Source organism: Equus asinus, chromosome 7 (assembly GCF_041296235.1).
Source record: "Equus asinus isolate D_3611 breed Donkey chromosome 7, EquAss-T2T_v2, whole genome shotgun sequence".
Classification (NCBI taxonomy): domain Eukaryota; kingdom Metazoa; phylum Chordata; class Mammalia; order Perissodactyla; family Equidae; genus Equus; species Equus asinus.
This window is the reverse complement of record NC_091796.1, coordinates 46276786-46299474: the sequence shown is the minus strand read 5'-3', so window position 1 is coordinate 46299474 and position 22689 is coordinate 46276786. Positions and strand designations below refer to the sequence as shown.

The following is a 22689-nucleotide window of genomic DNA, read 5'->3' as shown; positions in this document are numbered from 1 at the left end:
ATATGAGGAGTTAGAGGCACAAGAACCACACATTGGCTGTTCCTGAGGAATACTTGACAACTAACATGTATTTCCTGACTTTTATACTATAGTTTTTGTTTAGTTGGGGCCCTCTATTTTCTAGAACTCAACCTTAGTGAGTGTATGCCAGTAATCTTATATTGAATATTATATAGAAATTAGAGGAGATATTACCCTTGATTCTGCTAACTTTGTGTGCATATACTATGTGAGTTATTTAGAGATAAGTATTTGGTTGCTGTATATTTATGAATAGGGAAGTGGTTGGGGGTTGAAATACAGAGAAAGCAAAGCAAATTGTAAGGGGTGTTCTCATGTACTCGTTTAATCCATACTTGGATTCTTCGCTTCCTTTCCTTATGAAATTTAAGAACCATTCCTTGTCAGATATTCCGGGTCATAGTTAATGTAAAAATTATAATTAATGTAAAAAAACCTGGCACCTAAGGAGTATTGTGTACTTCTAGACCTGTAGTTTCTCTAAACCGCTGGCATGTTAATTTATGTTAACATCCAAAGAAAACTTTAGAACTTGACATGTCAAGAGAAAAAGCTAAGGTATGTACTATTTACTATTCTTCCTTTCTAGTGATTCTTTTGAGAGAAAGTAAATAAAGGACTTAAGTTTTATTTTATTTTTTTATTTATTTTTATTTTTTGTGGAAGATTAGCCCTGAGCTAACTACTGCCAATCCTCCTCTTTTCACTGAGGAAGACTGGCCCTGAGCTAACATCCATGCCCATCTTCCCCCACTTTATATGTGGGATGCTTACCCAAGCGGTGCCATGTCCGCACCCAGGATCCAAACCGGAGAACCCTGGGCCGCCAAAGCGGAATGTGCAAACTTAACCGCTGCGCCACTGGGCTGGCCCCAGGACTTAAGTTTTTAAAAAATACAGCTCTTCCTTTTGCTTGCCAAGTAGGACTAAATATCTCTTCTTTGGGCCAGTTTCCATCTGTCTTAAGATAATTTCAGTCTTCAAGAGGTGCCAATACTGTGGTTTTAAATGGTACTTTCTTTGAAAAAAACACTAATTCTCTTATACTTTCTCACTCATTATATTTTATTTTATTCAGCAAGTGTGCAGGATATATGCTGCCGTAAGTGTTATAGTGATTAAGATGAGGAATGATGGGGATCCAGGATTGTGAAATCCCCGCTCAAAGCCTTGCAATATATATAAATATCACAATCATATAAATATACACACACACATACACTTCTTATTTTTTTAACTGGCACATTTGCCTCCCACTACGTACATGAATTTGACCCTAATTGGGCTGCAGGAGGAGCTGCCACACTCCCAGGTCTGAGATCCTGACTGCAGTCACTGAGGCTTGCCTCCCCCAGCTGGTTCCATCCCAGGGCTGCACACAGGCACGGGTCAGTGGAGGCCAGCCCTACCCCCATGTTCTCCAGCCCCATTTCCTGCCCCTACCCAGCCCCCACCCCTCCTGGCAGGTCCCCAGGTGGCTGTGGAACCGCCCCCCCAACCCAGGAACAGGCTTCTAGGCTGTTAATTATTCTTTTGGAGAGGAAGATTTGTCCTGAGCTAACGCCTGTGCCAATCTTCCTCTACTTTGTATGTGGGATGCCACCACAGCATGGCTTGATGAGCGGTGTGTAGGTCCGCCACAGGATCTGAATCCCCCAACCCTAGGCAGCCAAAGAAGCGGAGTGCATGAACTTGACCTCTGTGTGCCACCGGGCCAGTTTCTGGGCTGTTACATTTTTGAGTACCTATCAAAAATGGTATGAAGACTAACTCATAAACAAATTTCAAATAATATCTTTTGTTTTTTAAAGATTTTATTTTTCCTTTTTTTCTCCCAAAGCCCCCTGGTACCTAGTTGTGTATTTTTAGTTGTGAGTCCTTCTAGTTGTGGCATGTGGGATGCCGCCTCAGCATGGCTTGATGAGTGGTGCCATGTCTGCACCCAGGATTTGAACTGGTGAAACCCTGGGCCACCGAAGCAGAGCACACAAACTTAACCACTCAACCATGGGGCCGGCCCCCTCGAATAATATTTCATTACTATCTTTTATAATTAAAATACTGAAAAGAATACCTCATAAAGGATATCAAGAAAGAAAATGTGAATAATACGGAGATAAGCCAGAATTGTTAGGGGTGCTGCCGTTGAGATTCAGTCTGAATGCATAATTGGGACTCTGAATGTATGTTACTTTGTAGAATTTAAATGTAATCTCTAGGACTTTACAATACATAAATATGATCTCAACTTATTGAAATACATCGTTTTTGAGAGTTCTTTCTCTCTTTCAAGAGTCTGTTCTCAGAGAACAATGGCAATTGAATTATTCCAACTTGTATTTCTTCTCAAGGGACATTAGTTCCTGTAGGATTATTTACTAGGACACTTTGAGTTTCTTGTGAGTTACTTTTGTTTAGTAATACACACTAGATTCTAAATTTTACTTACAAAGAATTAGAGTGTGGAATAAATTATAGCCCCACAATTCTGTTTGGAAGCCTGTCTCCTGGCTTGTCTTATATTAGCCACATATGAGTTTAAAGACTTATAAATACTTCACTATCAAAACAGGGTGGCTGTTTTTCTTCTTTTTTTTTTGAGGAATATTAGTCCTGAGCTGCCAATCCTCTTTTTTTTTTGCTGAGGAAGACTGGCCCTGAGCTAACGTCCATGCTCATCTTCCTCTGCTTTATATGTGGGACACCTGCCACAGCATGGCTTGACAAGCGGTGTGTAGGTCCGTGCTGGGGATCTGAACTGGCAAATCCTGGGCCACCAGAGCAGAGCATGTGAACGTAACCAGTGGGCCACTGGGCCAGCCCCTATTTTTCTTCTTTGAAGTGAAAAAATGAAGCTCTGCTATTCTGTTTTTTCTTCATCTTTGAAGCTAAAAATCAGGTCCCACTATTACTTTAATTTCTCTTCCTTTATCCCCAGTGCTCACCCTCTGGATTTCTTGAACTCTTCTCTTAGAGAATGCCTTTAGCTGTGTCACTTTCCAGATATTTTTATTTATTTATTTATTTGAGGAAGATTAGCCCTGAGCTAGCATCTGCCGCCAACCCTCCTCTTTTTGCTAAGGAAGACTGGCCCTAGGCTAACATTTGTGCCCATCCTTCTCTACTTTATATGTTGGATGCCCGCCACTGCATGGCTTGACAAGCAGCATGTAGGTCCACACCTGGGATCCAAACCAGCGAACCATGGCCGCCAAAGCGGAACATGTGAATTTAACCACTGCCCGACCAGGCTGGCCCCTTCCAGATATTTTTTTAAAACAGCCCATTAAAAGTTGCTGTCTTTTAGAGATATATTTTGAAATATTTATGGATAAAAAGATATATCTGGAATTTGCTGTAAAATATTTGAGGGTAGTGGGGAAGTGGGTAGGGGTATAGATGAAACAAAATTAGTGAAGAATTAATCATTGTTGAAGCTGGGCAATAATGGTACAGGTGGTTTCATTTTCTTGTTCCCTCTCTTTTTGTGTGTTTGAAATTTTCCGTGATAGGTTGAAAAATGAAAATAGGATCCATATGGAGCTTTAAATTAGGCAATGTGTAATGCGAATTTGAATTCCACTCTAAAAAATACATATACTTGTGTGAGATAATAATTTTTTCACTTTTGAACAAGATAATTTTGCTCCATACAAATTTAAATTTTAAGTAGGCTTCCCTATGCTAAGATAAAAGTGCTTTTACAGGTAAGTGAGCACAGTCCTTTAGTTCTGTTGTTACAACTGAAAGCCTGTTCTTTCCTACAGCGGTTTAGTTGAATGACTATATTGACAGTTCTCATTGTTTCAGGTAGTCCAGCAGCCTTCAGGAGGCATTGCAAAACAAGTGACCACACTTTCCCATTCCTCAGCATTGACCATTCAGAAATCTGGACAGAAGAAGATGCCTGTGAACACTGCAATACCCACCAGTCAGTTTCCTCCAGGTAGACTGTGCATCCTCACTGCATCACACCGCGTTTGGAGCTTGATGGGGTTTTGTACTCTCTTTTTTATTGTTATTATTAAGCAAAGAGAGATTTGGTCTTTTAAGTTGAAGACTGAAACATAACTATTTATTATATTCTTTGTACATACATAGCTACCTTTTAGTAAATAAGTACTTATTTAACTTATAAAATTTTCTATAGCCTTATTTCTTTTAATTTTAAAATTTACTTCTTTCTCTGTGTTTGGAAATCAGTCTTATGCATAAAAGTTAGAGGTTTTTTGTATTTTTAAAATCTAGCAATATAAATGATATATATTTTAACGTGTTTCTGTCGCCTTTTCTGCATAATATTTTTATAATGCTGGTAATTCTATAGACAATTTGAAGACCATATAAAAAGAAATGGAGAGGTCTTGATTTTATAGGATGATTTCTTATGTAGGGGATAAGTTCATTGTCATGTTTGAATTTAAACGTAGTTCTAGGGCAGCTTGAAATTTTCTTAATTATTCTACATAGATTAAAAGCTGCTGTCCTGAATTTTTCCTAATGTGACTTAATTGGTTTTTTTAATTCCACTTTTTTCTTTCTTTTGTTTTTATAGCTTCCATTCTAAAGCAAATTACCCTACCAGGAAATAAAATTCTATCACTTCAAGCATCTCCTGTTCAGAATAATAAAATAAAAGAGAATGGAACAACATCTTTCAGGTAAAGAATATAAATAGGTAAAACCTAGTCTGGTTTATTTTTTAAAAAATAATTTATAAAAATTTTTTGAAAACACAAAAGAGACAACAGAATATTACGTAAAATAAATATATTGATGATATTGATGCCTTTTAAAAATGCTAACAGTACTTTATTGGGTATAATTTGTAAACAGTAAAGCACACAAATCTTAAGTGTCCAGCTCAATGAATTTTGACAAACATGTATACCTGTGTAATCGTAATCCAGATCAAGATGCTAAACATATCCATCACCTTTATGCGCCTTTCAAATCAATTTTCCCCTAACCTCTGCCTCTGGTAGCCACTGTTCTTATCTCCATCATCATAGATCATTTTTGTCTATTCTTGAACTTCACATAAATGGAAAATTACATTATCTACTCTTTTCATCTGACTTTTTTCACTCCGCATATTTTTGAGATTCATATTATATGTTATCTTGAATATTAGAAGACTGTTCTTTTATATTGGTGAGACGTATTCATTGTATGAATGTAAATTTGTTTCGTTTTTCATGTTGATGGACATTGGATTGTTTCCAGTTTTTGATAATTACAGTCATGCACCACCTAACGATGTTTCCGTCGGTGATGGACCGCTTGTACAATGGGGTCCATAAGCTTACTACCATAGAGCCTAGGTGTGTAGTAGGCTATACCATCTGGGTTGTGTGAGTACACTCTATGATGTTTGCAAAACAACAAAATTGCCTACCAATGCATTTCTTAGAGCATATTTCTGTTTTCAAGCAATGCATGACTGTATGTATAAAGCTGCTATGAACATTTATTTACAGATTTTTATGTGAACATAGATTTTCGTTTCACTGTAGTAAATATCTAAGAATATGATTGCTGGGTCGTTAGGTAATGACCATTAGGTAAGCTTGTGTTTACTTAAGAAACTACCAAACTGTTTACTAAAGGGACTATATCATTTTGCATTTCCACCAGCAATGATAAGAATTCTAGTTGCTCTCCAACTTTGTCAGCACTTGGTATTGTCAGTTCTTTTGATTTTTACCATTTTAATAAGTGTGCAGTGGTTATTATTGTGGTTTTAATTTGTATTTTCCTCATGACTAAAGATGTTGAGCATCTGTTCTTCTGCTTATTTGCTGTCCATCTATCTTCTTTGGTGAAGGGTATATTCAAATCTTTTGCCCATTTTTTTCTTACTGAGTTGTTTGTTCTCTTATAGTTGAGTTTTTAGAGTTCTTTATGTGTGCAAGATCCAAGTCCTTTGCCACATGGTGATTTGGAAATATTTTCTTTGTGATGTGTTTTATCATTCTCTTACCAGTGTCTTTCACAGAGCAAAATCCAGTTCATTAATTTTTTCTCTTGTAGATTATACTTTTCATGTTTTATCTAGGAAATGTTTGTGTCACCCAAGGTTAAAGAGATTTTCTCTTAGCTTTGTTCCAGAAGTTTTACAGTTGTGGGTTTATCTTTTGATATTCTTTAATTTCCGCCTATTGCCTAATAAAAATCAATACGTGGATACTTGCTTTTTCTCCCTTTTCCCATTTTTAGTTGCGTTGATTCTTTGTCACAATATATAAGCATTTGTGCTTTGGTCCTCCTTCCTCATCTTCACCTACATTTTAGTTGTAGGTCTAATTTTATGTTAAAGTGGTCACCTTAAGTCCTTTCTCTGAAGTTTTCTGAGTCATCTCTTGGTTGGATGACATTCATCCACTTAAGAAGGATTGTTGGTGTAGAATTCCCTAAGTTCTTGTGTGTTAGAAACTGTTTTTCAGGGGCCGGTCTTGTGGCCAAGTGGTTAAGTTTGCACCTTCTGCTTCAGCAGCCCAGGATTTTGCTGGTTCGGATCCTGGGCGCATGCATGGCACCGCTCGTCAAGCCGTGCTGAGGCAGCGTCCCATGTAGCACAACCAGAGGCACTCACACCTAGAATATACAACTATGTACCACGGGGCTTTAAGGAGAAGAAGAAGAAAAAAAAAAGGGTTGGCAACAAATGTTAGCTCAGGTGCAAATCTTTGGGAAAAAACAAAACAAAACAAAACCAGCGCCGGCTCCTGGGCTGAGAGGCCAAGTGGGCCTTCCAGCTTTAAAACAAAACAAAACCAAACCAAACCTGTTTTTCAGTGTCCTTGAAGTTAACACTTTTTGTATTGCGTGTTAAAAGATGCTGCTCCATTACTGCATTGATTTTTATGTTGTTTTTAATTTATTTAATCTTTTTGTCTGAAGGCCTTGAGAATTTCTTTATATTTGAAATCTGATAGTTTTACATTAGGGTATGTTGTGAAACATTGATCATTCTGGTTAATTTTCCTAGGTTCCCAGTTGGCCCTTTTAATATGCAGATTCTGGTCTTTTGAAATTTCTAGAAAATTTTCTTGGATTATAGTTTTAAATATTAACTCTAGTCCAATGTTTTTAGTTTTTTTTCTTCAGGGACTGCAATAGTTTGAATTTTATTCCTTTTGCTTCTTTTTCTTTTCCATTATTTTGTCTCTGATCCTTTTTTATTTCATCTCATTTTCATTCCCTTGTTGTTTTCCACCTTCCACCGTTTCCAATGCCTCTTAATAGGGTTTTGTTTTGCATCTATTTGCCTTTGAAAACCTATTTGATTCTCTTTTGTCTACAGTGCTCTTAAATTTTCCCTTTCACCAAAAAGTGCTTCTCTCTCTCTTTTTTGCCTCCCCACACCCGGAAGCGTACTCATTTTGAAGTCAGCCAGGTTAAATTGAATGTAGCCCATGCTTTGATCTACCAGGACACCTTTTTAGTATTTTCAGATTTGGGATATATTTAGTCTTCCTACCAATAGCATATTTCATCTTTATGCTTGTGTTCCAGCACATGCCCATCTGGGTGAGCAGTGCAGGATAGGTTGCCAAGAGACCACGGAAAAGACCCTGAGACAGCAAACGAGACTTGTGGGTTTATTGGGAGTTACTTACAGGGAAGGTCCAGTGGCGGCTGGCTGGGCAGCAATGTGTACCCGCTACCGCCCCCTGACAGAAGCTTGCTTAAATAGGCAGAGAAGCAAAGGCTGTGTGCTTGCCAAGGGGGGTCATCCCTGTATCACCTGCATTCCGAGTACCAGAGCCCCCCCCCCCAGAGAGCCTCCATGTTCCCTCAGACCTCGAGGGTCTTGGGGCTAACTTTCCCATGAGAAAGCAGCTGGGTTGGCCAAACCCAGGACTGTTATCATTGTGAGTGCTGGCGCACAGCCGAGACAGGAGCCTCAAGGACACATGGTTTTTAAAAGGGCACACAGGCTGATGCCTCTATAGACTGCCACTAGTTCTCTTGCCTCTCTTTTGCAGTTTTTCCCAGTCTGCTTTTGCCACAAGCCTTGAGTCAGATGATGGTGGGGGGTGAGCTGGGTAGCGGACAGGGAGTGGGTGGATGGGGAATTGTTTGCCAGAGGACAGGAGACTGCGTACTAGAACTTGTTGTTTTCCTTTTACATTTATACTTACTTTGAAGTTTCGATGTTCTATGTCTTCGAGTTATGCCGAGGCTGTGGTTTTTGTTGTTCTGTACTGTTTTGAGAGGAAATGTTGGAAGATGGTAATCTAGGCAGTCATCATTGTCTTCCAATGCTGTGAGTTTGATAAAAGGCTAAATCCATGTACCAAGTACCTCAGTAAGATACATGGAATATTTTCAGCATCCCACAATCTTCCTTTGTGCCCCTTCCCAGCTGGTCCCCTCATTACACCCCAGGCAACCACTGATTGGCTTCCTGTCATTGTAGTTTAGATTTGTCTTTCCTGGGGTTTTAAACCAATAGAATCATATAATTTGTATTCTTGTGTCTAGTTTCCTTTGCTCAGCATAATGTGTTTGATACACATCGAATGTTGTTGCATGTGTTAGTAATTTGTCCCTTTTTCTTGCTAAGTAGTATTCCACTGTATGGATATACTGAATTTGCACTGAATTATCTCTTCATCTGTTCAACATTGGGATCTTTTCTAGTTTGGGGCTATTATGAATGAAGCTACTAGGATAGTGTGTCCAAGTCTGTATGGGCATGTTTTCCCTTTACTTATGTAAATATGTAAGAGTGGAATTGATGAATCATATAATATGGTTATCTTTAATTTTGTAAGAAACTGCCAAACTGTTTTCCTTTGTGGTTGTACCAAATTTGGTTCCCACCAACAAAGCATGAGAATTTGTTCCAGTTGTTTCACATCCTTGCTAACAATTGATACTGCAATTTTTTAAGTTGTAACCATTCTAGTTGGTATATAGTTGTATTTCATTTTGGTTTTAATTACTTTCCCTTGTAACTAATAATACTGAGTATATTTTCATGTCCTATTGGCCATTTGTGTAACTCCTTTTGTGAAATGTCTGTTAAAATAATTTGCCCAGTTTTAAGTTGAGTATTTTTGTCATGCACTTTTTCTGCATCTATTTAATATGATCATTCATTACTTTTTTTTTCTCTTTTTGTGAGGAAGATTGGACCTGAGCTAACTTCTATTGCCAGTCTTCCTCTCTTTTTGCTTGAGGAAGATTGTTGCCCAGCTAATATCTATGCCAGTCTTCCTTTATTTTTTGTATGTGGGATGCTGCCACAGCATGGCTTGTTGAGTGGTACCTAGGTCCACACTCAGGATCCGAACCTGAGAACCCCAGGCCACTGAAAGCACAGCATGCAAACTTAACTACTACACCACCAGGCCAGCCCCCTACACTGATTTTTTTTTTTTTTAATTTGAGTGTCAAGTCAACGTTGTTCTCCTGGAGTATTATCCTTTTTATGTATTGCTGTATTTGATTTGATTAATATTCCGTTATGTGTTTTGTGTTTATGTTCATGAGGGATTTTGGTCTATACTTTTCTGTTCTTATGTTGTCTTTGCCAGATTTTGGTATCTCTGGTTATGCTGGCCTTAAAAAATGAGTTGTAGAGTGTTTCCCCCCACCTGTGTTCTAAATCTTTGTGTAGAAATTATATTATTTCTTCCTTAAATGCATGAATGAATTTACCATTGAAACCAGGTGGTCTTCTGTTTTTTTTGGGGGGGGGAATTTTGATAAGAAAGTCAGTTTCCTTATAAATGTATGATATTTACATTTTCTATTTCATCTTAATGTCAGTTTAAAAAAGTTATATTTTTAAAGGTTTTTGTACATTTCATCTTTTAAATTTGTTGAAATTGTTAATTTGTTGGAGTTGTTCCTCATACTTCCTTTTCTTTTTAAGGTCTGTAGATTCTTTAGTGATAATGTAGTATAGTGTAATTTTTTCAAGAATTTTGTGTATTTTATCTTAGTCGTTGACTTTTTTTGGAATAAAGTTGTTTATTTTATTCCCTTATCCTTTTAATATGTATAAGATTTGTAGTGATATTCTTTCTTTTCGTTGATAGGGTTTTTTCAATTGTGTTAATGTTTTTAAAGAATCAGCATTTGATTTTGTTATTTTTGTTCATCTTTTGTCTACATTATTAAAAAAATATTCCTTTCTTCTCCTTACTTTGGGTTTAAGTTGCTTCTCTTTTTCTTGCCTCTTAAGGTGGAAATTTAGATCATTACATTTTAATCTTCTTTCTAATATAAGCATTTAAAATTATAAATTTCTCCCTAAGTACTGATTTATCTTCCAACTAATTTTAGTGTGTTGTTTTCATTTTCATTCCTATCAAACTATTTTCTTCTTTCCCTTCTGTTTAATAGTACAAATATTTGGGGCTTTTCTAGATATTTTATTCATTTAATTTCTAATATTTTTTGGTGACCAGAGAACATACTCCACATAATGTCAATCTTATTAAATTTATTGAGACTCTTCATTATGGTCAACCTTGATGGATATCTCATGTGCACTTGGAAAAACGTGTGTTTTTCAGTTTGGGGGAGTAATTTGTTGTAAGGGTCAGTCTGGTGAAGGTAGCTAATTGTGTTCGCATCTATTTCCAGGCTTTTTTTTTTTGGACTATTTCCATCAATTACTGAGCATAGATATTAAATTTCCAACTATGATTGTAGATTTTCTTTTTTTTTTTCCTTTAGTTCTGTCAGTTTTTACATTTATTTGAAGCTCTGTTATTAGGTATATGCATATTTATAATTGTTTTCCTGATGAATTAGCCTTTTTATCAGAATTAAATGTCCTTCTTTATTTGAAAGTATTTCTAGTATTGCTGTCTTATTTTGTCTGCTGAGTATAACACTTCAGCTTTATTATTGTTTGCATATTCTTTTTCCTTCCTTTTTGTTTCAACCTATATGTGTCTTTGTATTAAAAGAGTGTCTTTTATACATAGCATATAGCTGGATTGTGCTTTTTTTTTTAATCAAATCTAACGATGATTCGTTTTTAACTGTTGTGTTTAGACTTTTACATTTAATTTAATTATTGATGTTGTTATATTTAGGTTAATATCTTGCTATTTTATTTATCTGTTCTTTGTTTCCTGTCTTTTGGGATAACTGATTATTATTTTATATTCCATTTTAATTCCCCTGTTGGCTTTTTATCTATATCTCTTTGCATTTTTTTTGTTTGGGCGATCTACAAGGATTATAATATGCAGGTTTAGAATGTCACTTTCTATTTTGAGTTAATATGGTACTATTTTACATAAAATATGGGAACTTTGCAATAATATAGGTTATTAACCCCACTGTCTTCTTCTGTGCTATATATTTTTATGTTTGTATGTATTACATCAGCATGCATTATAAATTCTACAGTTATGATTTTAGCGTTAAACAGTCTTTTTTCTTAAAACAGTCTTGTTCTTTACAACGTTCCATGTGCTCTTCATTTTCTTCTGTAGAGTCTGATTTTCGTGTGATATTTTTTTCCTTCAGCTGAAGATCTTATAGTATCTTTTGGTCTGTAATTCTGCTGGTGACAACTCTTTGGTTTTCCTTTTCCTGAAAACTGTTTTTGTTTGCCTTCACTTTAGAGGGGTAGTTTTGTTTTGTTTTTTAATTTAAAATTACAGGCTGGCATCTTTTTTTACTGTGAAGAATTAAAGGTGTTATTCTGTTGTTTTCTGATCTCCATTGTTTCTGATGGGAAGTCAGTTTTAATTCATATCATTGTTCACATGTATGTACTGTGTAGTTTTTTTCTCACTGCTTTTAAGATTTTCTCTTGGGTTTCAGCAGTTTGACTCTGATACAATTTGACTCTAGTTATGGTTTTCTTTGTATTTCTTATGCATGAGTTTTACTGAGCTTTTTGGATGTATAAGTTTGGTTTTTTTCTAACTATGGACAATGTTCTGTCCTTATTTCTTTAGATATTTTTTTGTCCCATTATCTCTCCTGTCCTTTTTTGATTTCAATTATATATGCATTAGACCTTACTTGATATTTTCCTACATACAGCAAGACCTTGTTTATTTTTCTTTGATCTTTATGTTCTGTTAAGTCTGTCAGCATGTTTGTATGCTTCCTTAAAATCTTTGCCTGCCAGTTGCAACATCTGGCTCATTTCAAGGTTAATTTCTGCTGACGTTTTTCTTGACTCTAGATCACATTTTCTATTTTTCGTATGTCTTGTAAATTTGTATTGTGGTCAGAACATTCACTGACTTCCCATTTTTTACATGTCTAGTGATTATTGACTCTCGGTTCACTTATGTTCTTCTGAAGACTTGATTTTTAATTTAGTACACTTTTATTTTAGCTTGACTGTTCTTGGTTTCCAACTTTGTTCTTTTCTAGGCTGAGCAGCAACTGAAATATTCACTGAGTACTTTTCTTTTGCTATTGCTGGTTTTATTAAGCTTCCTGCAGTGTTACCTTGCACACAGGTAGTTCTTCCATCAATCAATGATGAGGTCAATTTGACATTCAGATTTGAGGGCTTACTCCTCTGTGGGTCCTTACATTCTCATATGTCTTCTTCTCTCATTGTCCACATGCTCTGTCAACATCAAAATCTGTCCTGTGACACCTGACACCAGGAATGTGACTACCCAGAAGGGGGAGTACTGTCAGGCCAAAAGATATAAACTCACAAGTTTTACCCATTGTTGTTCCCATCTTTTAATGGTGACTTCCCTCCAGTTTCTGCCTGCTTTTGTTAGTTTTTTAAATGGTTGCCTAAAGGTCGTATGTCAATTTTGTAATTGTTACTAATCAAGCTTCTCTGCTATTACCAGAAACCACAACCTCCGTTTCTTTTTTAATAGATTATTATTCTCTAGTGGAATTATCTTTTCTTCTGTGTTCTTGAACAATTAATCCTAGTTATTTTAAAGTCCATGCCTAATAGTCCCAATATCCAGATAATCTGTAAGTCTGTTTCTGTTACCTGGCTTTTTAGTCCTATTTCTTGGTGTGTACTTAGTAATTTTTGAGTCACAGTCACATATATATAAACAATAATTGTAGGAGTTTTGTATTAATTACCTCCAGAAAGAGAATTCTCCCAGTTTTCTGGTTGGCAGCATGGGAGCAGGTTGCCTCAGTCTAGTCAGTAACTGAGCTGGAACAAAGTTGGGTTGTAATCTTTCCAAGACTCCATGTCTCTCTTGTTCTCTTCAACTGCAGCATATAGTCCCTCAGGAGTTTCAAATAAGACTTAGGGTGCTTTTCTTTGCTGGATTCTGAACCCCAATTTTTATTTCCGGAGTACTTCAGGCATACTTAAAACTCAGTTTACTATTTTTTTTGTTGTAAAATGGCATGATTCTTTTTTTCCTCCAATTTTTAAAATTGTGAAATACACATAACAAAATTTACCATGTTAACCATTTTTAAGTGTATAGTTCAGCAGTATTAAATATATTTATAATGTTGTGCTACCAATGCCATCATCCATCTCCAGAACTCTTTTCATCTTGTAAAATGAAACTCTGTACCTATTAAACTGTAACTCCCCATTCCTCACTTCTCCCTAGGCAACCGCCATTCTGCTTTCTGTCTCTGTGATTTTGATTACTCTTTAAGTGTCTCTTGTAAGTGGAATTTTACAGTATTTGTCTTTTTGTAACTGGCTTATTTCACTTAGAATAATTCCTACTGTAGCGTATGTCAGAATTTCCTTCCTTTTAAAGACTGAATTATATTCCATTGTATGTATATACCACATTTTGCTTATTTATCTGTCAATGGATTCTTGGGTTGCTTCCACATTTTAGCTGTTGTGAGTAATGCTGCTGTGAACACAGACATGCAAATATCTCTTCAAGTTTGTTTTCACTTCTTTTGAGTAAAAGTGGTATTGATGGATCATATGGTAATTCTATTTTTAATTTTTTAAGGAACTACTATATTGTTTTCCACAGCAGCTGTACCATTTTACATTCCCATCAACAGTGCACAAAGGTTCAGATTTCTCCACATCCTTGCCAACACTTATTTTCTGTTTTGTTTTGTTTTATAATAGCCATCCTAATAGGTGTAAAGTGGTATTTCATGGTGGTTTTGATTTGCTTTTCCTAATTATAAATTATGTCAAGCATCTTTTCATCTTCTTATTGGCCATTTGTATATCTTCTTTGGAGAATTGTCTATTCAAGTACTATTTCAAGTATTTTTTTAATCAAGTTACTTTTTGAGCTTTAGGAGTTCGTTATATATTCTGTAATTTAATCCCTTATCAAATGTATGATTTGAAATAGTTTCTTCTGTGGGTTGCCATTTTACTCTGTTGATAGTGTCTTTTGATGCACAAAATTTTTAAGTTTTTCTGAAGTCTGATTTGTCTAATTTTCTTTTGTTGCTTGTTCCTTTGGTGTCATATCCAAGAAATTATTGCCAAATCCAATGTCATAAAGCTTTTGCATTATGTTTTCTTCTAAGAGTTTTATAGTTTTACATCTTACATTTAGGTCTTTGTCCATTTTGAGTTAATTTTTGTATATAGACTTAGGTAAGGGTCTAACATTATTCATTTGTATGTGGATATCCAGTTTTCCTAGCACTGTTTGTTGAAAATACTATTCTTTCCTCATTGAAAAGTCTCGGCACTCTTGTCAAAAAATCCTTTTACTATACGCGTGAGGGTTTATTTCTGGGCTCTCTATTCTATTCCATTTGGCCGTATGTCTGTTTTTATGTTAGTACCACACTGTTTTGATTACTGTGGCTTTGTAGTAAGTTTTGAAATCAGGAAATGTTAGTCTTCCAGCTTTGTCTTTTTCAGCATTATTTTGGCTATTCTTGAAATTGCATATGAATTTTAGGAGGAGTTTTTCTATTTCTTCAAAAAACATCATTGGGATCTTGTTAGAGATTGCATTGAATCTGTAGGTCACTTTGGGTAATTTTGACATCTCAGTAATATTAAGCCTCTAATTCATGAATTTGGGATGTGTTTCTATTTATTTATGTCTTAATTTCTTTCAGCAGTGTTTTGTAGTCTTCGTTCTACAAGTCTTTTGCCTCCTTGGTTAAGTTTATTGCTAAGTGTTTTATTCTTTTTGATGCTGTTGTAAATGGAATTGTTTTTTTCTTTAATGTCCTTTACAGATTGTTCATGCTAATGTATAGTAATGTAGCTGGGTTTTGTGTGTTGACTTTGTATCCTGCTAATTCGCTCAATGCATTTTTAGTTCTAACTTTTTTGTGGAATCTTTAGTGTTTTTAAATATATGACATCATGTCATCTGTGAATAGAGATAGTTTTACTTCTGTCTTTCCAATTTGGATGCCTTTCAATTCCTTTTCTTGCCTAATTGCTCTGGCTAGAACTTCCAATACTGTGTTGAATAGAAGTGGTAAAAGTGGTCATTTTGGTCTTCTTCTTGATCTTGGAGGGAAAGCTTTCAGTCTTTCATCATTGAGTATGGTGTTTGCTGTGAGTTTTTCCATGTATTTCATATATATCGAAATATATTTCAGCATTATTATGTTGAGGTAGTTTCCTTCTCTCCTTCATTTTTTGAGTGTTTTTATAATAGTGTTGAATTTTGTAAAATTCTTTCTCTACATCAGTTGAGATTATCAGTGATTATTTTCCTTCATTTCATTAATGTTGTGTATTACATTGATCAATTTTTTTGTATTGAACCATCTTTGCACTCCAGGAATAAATCCCATTTGGTCATGGTGTATAATCCTCATTATGCTGAATTCAGTTTGTCAGTGTTTTGTTGAGGAATGTTCCTAATGTTCATGCCAGTGTTCATGAGGGATATTGGTTTGTAGTTTTCATAGAGTATCTTTGTCTGGCTTTGGTATCATGGTAATGCTGGTCTCATAGAATGAGTTAGGAGGTGTCCTCTCCTCTTCAGTGTTTTGGAAAAGTTTTAAGAGATTTGGTATTAGTTCCTTTTTTAAAAATTTTTTAAAATTAAAAGAAAAATTTTTTTAAGATTGGCAGCTGAGTCAATCTTCTTTTTTGTTTTTGGTTTTTTTCCTTCTTCTTCTACTCAAAGCTCCCCAGTACATAGTTGTATATTCTAGTTGTATGTCCTTCTGGTTGTGCTATGTGGGACGCCAGCTCAGCATGGCTTGATGAGTAGTGCCATGTCTGCACCCAGGATCCAAACTGGCAAAACCACAGGCCGCTGAAGCAGAGCACGCGAACTTAACCACTTGACTATGGGGCTGGCCCCAGTATTAGTTCTCCTTTAAATTTTTGGTAATTCACAGTGCAGCCATCAGATTCAGGGCTTTTCTTGGTTGGGAGATTTTTGATTACTGATTCAATCTCTTTGATAATTATTGATCTATTCATATTTTCTGTTCATTCATCTTTAGTTTTGATTAGCTTTGTGTTTCTAGGAATTTGTTCATTTCATCTAGGTTATCCAATTTTTTGGCGTGTAATTGTTCATAGTACTGTCTAATAATCCTTTCCATTTCTGTAGAATCAGTAGTAATGCCTCCATTTTCATTTCTGGTTTTAGTAATTTGAGTCGTCTTTTCTCTTATTCTTAGGCGGTCTAGCTAAAGGTTTGTCAATTTTTTTTTTATGTTTTCAAAGAACGAACTTTTGTTTTCATTATTATTTTTCTGTTCTCTCTTTTGTTTATTTGTACTCTAGTTTTTATTATTTCCTTCATTCTGCTAGCTTTGGATTTAGTTTGTTCTTATTTTTTCCAGTTCCTTAAGTTGTAAGGTTAGTTTATTACTATGAGATCTTTCTTGTTTTTAATGTCATTTATAGCTCTAAAATTTCCTCCTTACCACTGCTTTTGCTGAATCTCGTAAATTATGATATGTTTTTGTTTTCATTTGTGTCTAAGTATTGTCTAATTTCCCTTGTGATATCTTCTTTCATCTATTGATTATTTAAGATTATGTTGTTTAGTTTCTACGAATTTGTTAATTTGACAATTTTACTTCTGTTGTTGATTTCTAACTTCAACCCATTGTGGTCAGAGAAAACACTTTGTATGTTATCTTTTAAAATCTATTGAGACTTCATTTGTGGCCTAACATACGTTCTGTCCTGGAAATTGTCCCAGGTGCACATTAGAAGAATATGTGTGCTCTTGTTTGGGTAGCATGTGCTATATGTATGTGTCTGTTAGATTTAGTTTATTGTATTTTGTTTTTGTTTTTGTAGATGACATTAGTGTCTTCATTCAAGAGTGAAAGACAAAACTTGCCACTCTAGTCTGCCTTTAAGGGTGATGCTAATGGATTAGCCAACACTGATTAATACTAATTTTTCTCAACATGTTGCTAATCCATTCAGTGAATATTAGTTCAATATCTGCTTTGTACTAGTCATGTGTTTGGTATATATATATAGTTGTTAACATTCTGGTATAACTTTGCCTTGTCCATCAGGAATGTTATGAGGCATCTCTTAATTATTGTTTAGAAATCAAGATATCTTCAGTCCTAGCTATTCCTTTGACCTCTCAGTCTAGAGGCTTATTTAAAAAGTAATAACTTGGCAATTATTACTATTATGAGTAATATTTACTTAGTCCTTCCAATGCACCAGGTGCTGTGCTAAGAAGAAGGTTTTTTTTAATCATTCTTTTAAATTGAGGTTATGATAGTTTACAACATTGTGAAATTTCAGTTGTACATTACTATTTGTCAGTCATCTTATAGGTGCACCCCTTCACCCTTTGAGCCCACCCTCACCCTCCCCTCCCCCCCATAACCACTGAATAATTCTCTTTGTCCCTGTGTTTGTTTAAAGAAGATAATTTTTATAACATCCACTTTTCCCGGTACCTCAGTGAGGTAGACACTATCATCATATCTATCATAGTATCTTAGAGGACATTTAGGTTTAAGAAATATTATATTATTTGATCAAACTTATGCAGATAGGAATTGATAGAGATGGGATTCGAAATCAGACTGCTGTATATTAGTGAGGTTTGTAGACTCCTGATGATCTTGCTTGCTTGCTTCCTTCCTCCATTCTTTTTTTTAAAAAAATTTTATTTTATGGTTATTGAAAAAAACCCAGCTATCAATTTTGTGTTAGGTACTCAGGGCTGGAATTGAAATATGAAAATCTGGGTTTAAGTCCTCGCTTTGTCATGCAATACTGTATGATTTAACCCTTGACCTTTGATCCTATTTCTTCCCATCTGTAAACCTGAGACAAAACTAACTCTTCTGCTTACAACATTCAGATGTTAAAAGGATAAAAATAGTAGCACATTTGAAGGTACCTTGAAAATGGAATCATCACTAATAATAAAGGCAGGTTATATGCACCCTGAGAAACCAGCATAAGAGAAAGGAAGTTACACTGCTTTATAACTGCACAGACCTCCACAGTCCAGAATAGTGTTAATAGTTTTGAAGAATCATTTTTCTCAAAGAAGTGAAAAGCATTTTTATATTTAAATTTTGTGTGAGTACTACAATTTTATATATCTAGAAGTAAACTAATCAAATCCAAGCTAATGTTGAATGAAAGGAACCTTCGGGTAAATCTAAAACTGGTTCTGTTCCGTCAAGCACGTTGGTTATATACCATGTGAGAGAGATGTCTCAGCAATGCCTACCTCTAGCATTCCACCCTCCAATACTACTCATAATGTGGGCCTGATCTATTAAAAACATCCCTTTTTTATTGTGTTGTTTAATTCCTCTATATCCTTGCTTATCTTCTGTCTGATTGTTCTGTTCATTATTGAGAGTACGGTATTGAAGTATTGAGATCTCAAACTATTATTGCAAAACTATGTGTTTCTCCCTGCAATTATGTCAATTTTTGCTTCATACATTTTGCTGGTCTATTAATAGATGTGTAAATATTTATAATTATTTTCTCTTCTTGCTATATTGAACTTTTTATTAATATATAATGTCCTTCTTCATCTCTTGTAACCTTTTTTGATTCAAAGTCTATTATATCTGATATTAGTATACTCACTCATGCTCTCTTCTGGTTACTATTTCATGGAATATCTTTTTCAATCCTTTCACTTTCAATCTGTTTGTTTTGAAATCTAAAGTGATTCACTTGTAGGCAGCCCATATTAGGATCATGTGTTTTTATCCACTCTGCCAAGTGCTGTCTTTTGAATGGAAAGTTCAATCCATTTACATTTAAAGTAATTACCAGTAAGGAAGGACTTAACTTTTGTCATTTGCTATTTGTTTTCTATATGCCTTATAGCTTTTTTGTCCCTCATTTCCTGTATTACTGTATTCTTTTGTGTTTAATTGATTTTTTTTGCAGTGAAATTGTTGAAATTCCTTTCTTCTTTCCTTTTGTGTATCTTCTGTAGGTATTTTCTTCGTGGTTAACATGGGGAGTTGGTTTAACATCCTAAAGTTAGAACAGTGTAATTTGAAATTATACTAGCTTAACTTTAATAATGTATAAAGATTCTGCCCCTTTACTACTCTGTCCCCATTCCTTTCAGTTGTTGATGTTGGAAAATTGCATCTTTATACTTTGTGTGCCCCAAAACATAAATTTATAATCTTTTAAATGCATTAGTCTCTTAAATTATGTAGAAAACAAAATGTGGATTTACAAACCAAAGTTAAAATAGTCTAGCTTTTAGACTAATAATTTTTTTAAAAGATTGTATTTGTCTCTTAAGTCATAGAAAACAAACAATGCAGTTACAAACTATTAAAATAATAGTAGCGTTTATAATTGCCCATGTATTTACCTTTATTGAGATCTTTATTTCTTTTCGTTTCTTTTTTTTTTTTTTGTGAGGAAGGTCAGCCACGAGCCAACATCTGTTCCAATCCTCCTCTTTTTGCTTGAGTAAGATTGTTGCTGACCTGACATCTGTGGCAATCTTCCTCTATTTTATGTGGGATGCCTCCACAGCATGGCCAGACGAGTAGTCCTAGGTCTGTGCCTGGGATCTGAACCTGTGGACCCTGGGCCGCCAAAGCAGAGCATGCGAACTTAACCATCATGCCACAGGGCCATCCCCAATGTTTATTCCTCCATAGGGCTTCAAGTTACTGTCTGGTGTCTTTTCATTTCACCCTGAGGACTCTCTTGAGTATTTCTTGCAAGGCAGGTCTAGTGGTAATGAACTCTCAGGTTTTGTTTATCTGAAATGTCTTAATTTCTCCTTCACTTTTTTTTTTGTTTGTGTGTGGGGAAGATTGGCCCTGAGCTACCATCTCTTGCCAATCTTCCTCTTTTTGCTTGAGAAAGATTGTCCCTGAGCTGACGTCTGTGCCAGTCTTCCTCTATTTTGTATGTGGGATTCCACCACAGCATGGCTGGATGAGCAGCAAGTAGGTCCATGCCCAAGATCTGAACCCATGAGCCCCAGGCTGCTGAAGTGGATCGTGTGAATTTAAGCACTATGCCACTGGTCCGGCCCCCTCTCCTTCACTTTTGAAGGACAGTTTTGCCAGACAGAAAATTCTTGGTTGACATTTTTGGGTTTTGTGTTTGTGTGCATGAGGAAGATTGGCCCTGAGCTGACATCTACGCCAGTCTTCCTCCATTTTGTGTGGGACACCACCACAGCGTGGCTTCACAAGTGGTGCTAGGTCTGTGCCCGGGATCCAAACCTGCAAACCCTGGGCTGCCGAAGAGCATGTAAACCCAAGCACTATGCCACCAGGCTGGCCCCAGTTGACACTTTTTTTTTCTTTTAGCAGTCTGAATATATCAACCCACTGCCTTCTGGCCTCTAAAGTTGCTGATGAGAAATCTACTTGTAATCTTATTGAGCATCCCTTGTGTGTGATAAGTCACTTCTCTCTCACTGCTTTCAAAATTCTCTTTGTCTTTTGCTGGGAAAGATTTTCCCTGAGCTAACATCTGTTGCCAATATTCCTCTCTTTTTTTGTTTCCCCTCCCCAAAGCCCCAGTATGTAGTTGTACGTTCTAGTTGTAATTCTTCTAGTTCTTCTATGTAAGTTTCTGCCATAGCATGGCTCCTGACATACAAATGGTGTGGTTCTGTGCCTGGGAACTGAACCCAGGCTGCTGAAATGGAGCTTGCTGCACTTTAACCATTAGGCCATCTGGGCTGGCTCTCTCTCTTGGTCTTTTGAAAGTTTGATTATAATATGTCTCTGCGTGGATCTCTTTGAGTTCATGTTACTTGGAATTTGTTGAGCTTCTTGGATGTTTATATTCATGACATTCTTCAAATCTGGGATATTTTTAGCCATGATTTCTTCAAATATGCTCTCTGCCCTTTCCTCTCTCCACCTTTTGGGACTCCCACAGTGCATATGTTTGACTGTTTGATGATGTCCCACAGGTATCGTAAGCTCTGTTCACTTTTTTCCAATCTTTTTTTGTTCTGTTCCTCACTCTCAATAATTTCCATTTTCCTGTCTTCAAGTTCACTGATTCTTTCTTCTGCCTTCTTTAATCCACTTTTGAATTTCTTTAGTGAATTTTTCATTTCAGTTATTGTACCTTTCAGTCTCAGAATTTCTTTTTGATTTCTTTTTAGGTTTTGTATCTCTTTATTGATATTTCCATTTTGTTCACACATCATTTTCTTGACTCTCCCCATATCTTCCTTTTGTTCTTTGAACATCTTTTAAAACAGTTGTATTAAAGTCTTTGTTTAGTACATCCATCCTCAGGTCTTTTTTTTTTTTTCTTTTTTTTTTAAAGATTTTATTTTTTTCTTTTTCTCCCCAAAGCCCCCCGGTACATAGTTGTGTATTCTTCATTGTGGGTTCTTCTAGTTGTGGCATGTGGGACGCTGCCTCAGCGTGGTCTGACGAGCAGTGCCATGTCCGCGCCCAGGATTCGAACCAACGAAACACTGGGCCGCCTGCAGCGGAGCACGCGAACCCAACCACTCGGCCACGGGGCCAGCCCATCCTCAGGTCTTTTTGAGGGACAGTTTCTGTGGATTTTTTTCCTTTGAATTAGCTATGCTTTCATTTTTCTTTGTATGTCTTGTGATTTATTTTTGTCAAAAACTGGACATTTGAATCTAATAATGTGGTAACTGGAAATTAGAATCTTCCCATTCCCCAGGGTTTGCTGTTTTATGGGTCTTTTTCTTTAATTGGTGTAGAATCATCCTGAGGTATAAACTTCAGATTTTCTCAGATCTTTTCTTAGCTTTTGCCTTTAACCTAGTGGTTAAAGTTCAGCAGGCTCCTCTTTGGTGGCCTGGGGTCAGTTCCCAGGTGCAGAACCACACGATTCATATGTCAGGAGCCGTGCTGTGGCAATGGCTTACATAAAAGAACTAGAAGGACTTAGAATTAGAATATACTTAGCTGGGCATGCATGGTGACTTTATCATTTTCCCCATATACCCATTTGCCTTTGAATGTCCTAGTCTTTCATGTCTGGCTTCCAAAAGTGGTAGAGCAAAATGGGGGGATGAGGGAAAAGGGGGACTGCCCTTTAAAATGCCCTGGAAGTCATTTTGGCTGCAGGTTGAGGGGCTTGGAACAAAGGGAGGAGTTGCAACAACAACGCCCACCCACCTCATTGTCTGTACCTCTGAGATCAGAAGCAACAACCAGTGATCAGAGTGCCTATTTCTGATATTTGGAGGACAGGCTTTTTTTGCCCACTCTAGCTCCCACAAGCTGTGTGCAAACTGCTCCAATACACAGGGCATGGTTTTCTGCCCCTGGGTGGGGGTGGGTAGCTCCTATCAAACTAACAGCTGAACTGGACCA

General features: G+C 36.2%; 1 protein-coding gene across 2 annotated transcripts in view; it reads left to right on the top strand.

Moving 5' to 3' along the window:
* The window catches only part of TAF4B (TATA-box binding protein associated factor 4b), a 134760-nt gene that overhangs the window by 32400 nt on the left and 79671 nt on the right, over positions 1 to 22689 (top strand). For both annotated transcript variants that reach the window (XM_014828393.3, XM_070513280.1), the window contains 2 exons: positions 3832 to 3967; positions 4577 to 4682. In XM_014828393.3, coding sequence (XP_014683879.2) covers positions 3832 to 3967; positions 4577 to 4682 — 242 coding nt within the window. The remainder of the gene's footprint in view (positions 1 to 3831; positions 3968 to 4576; positions 4683 to 22689) is intronic.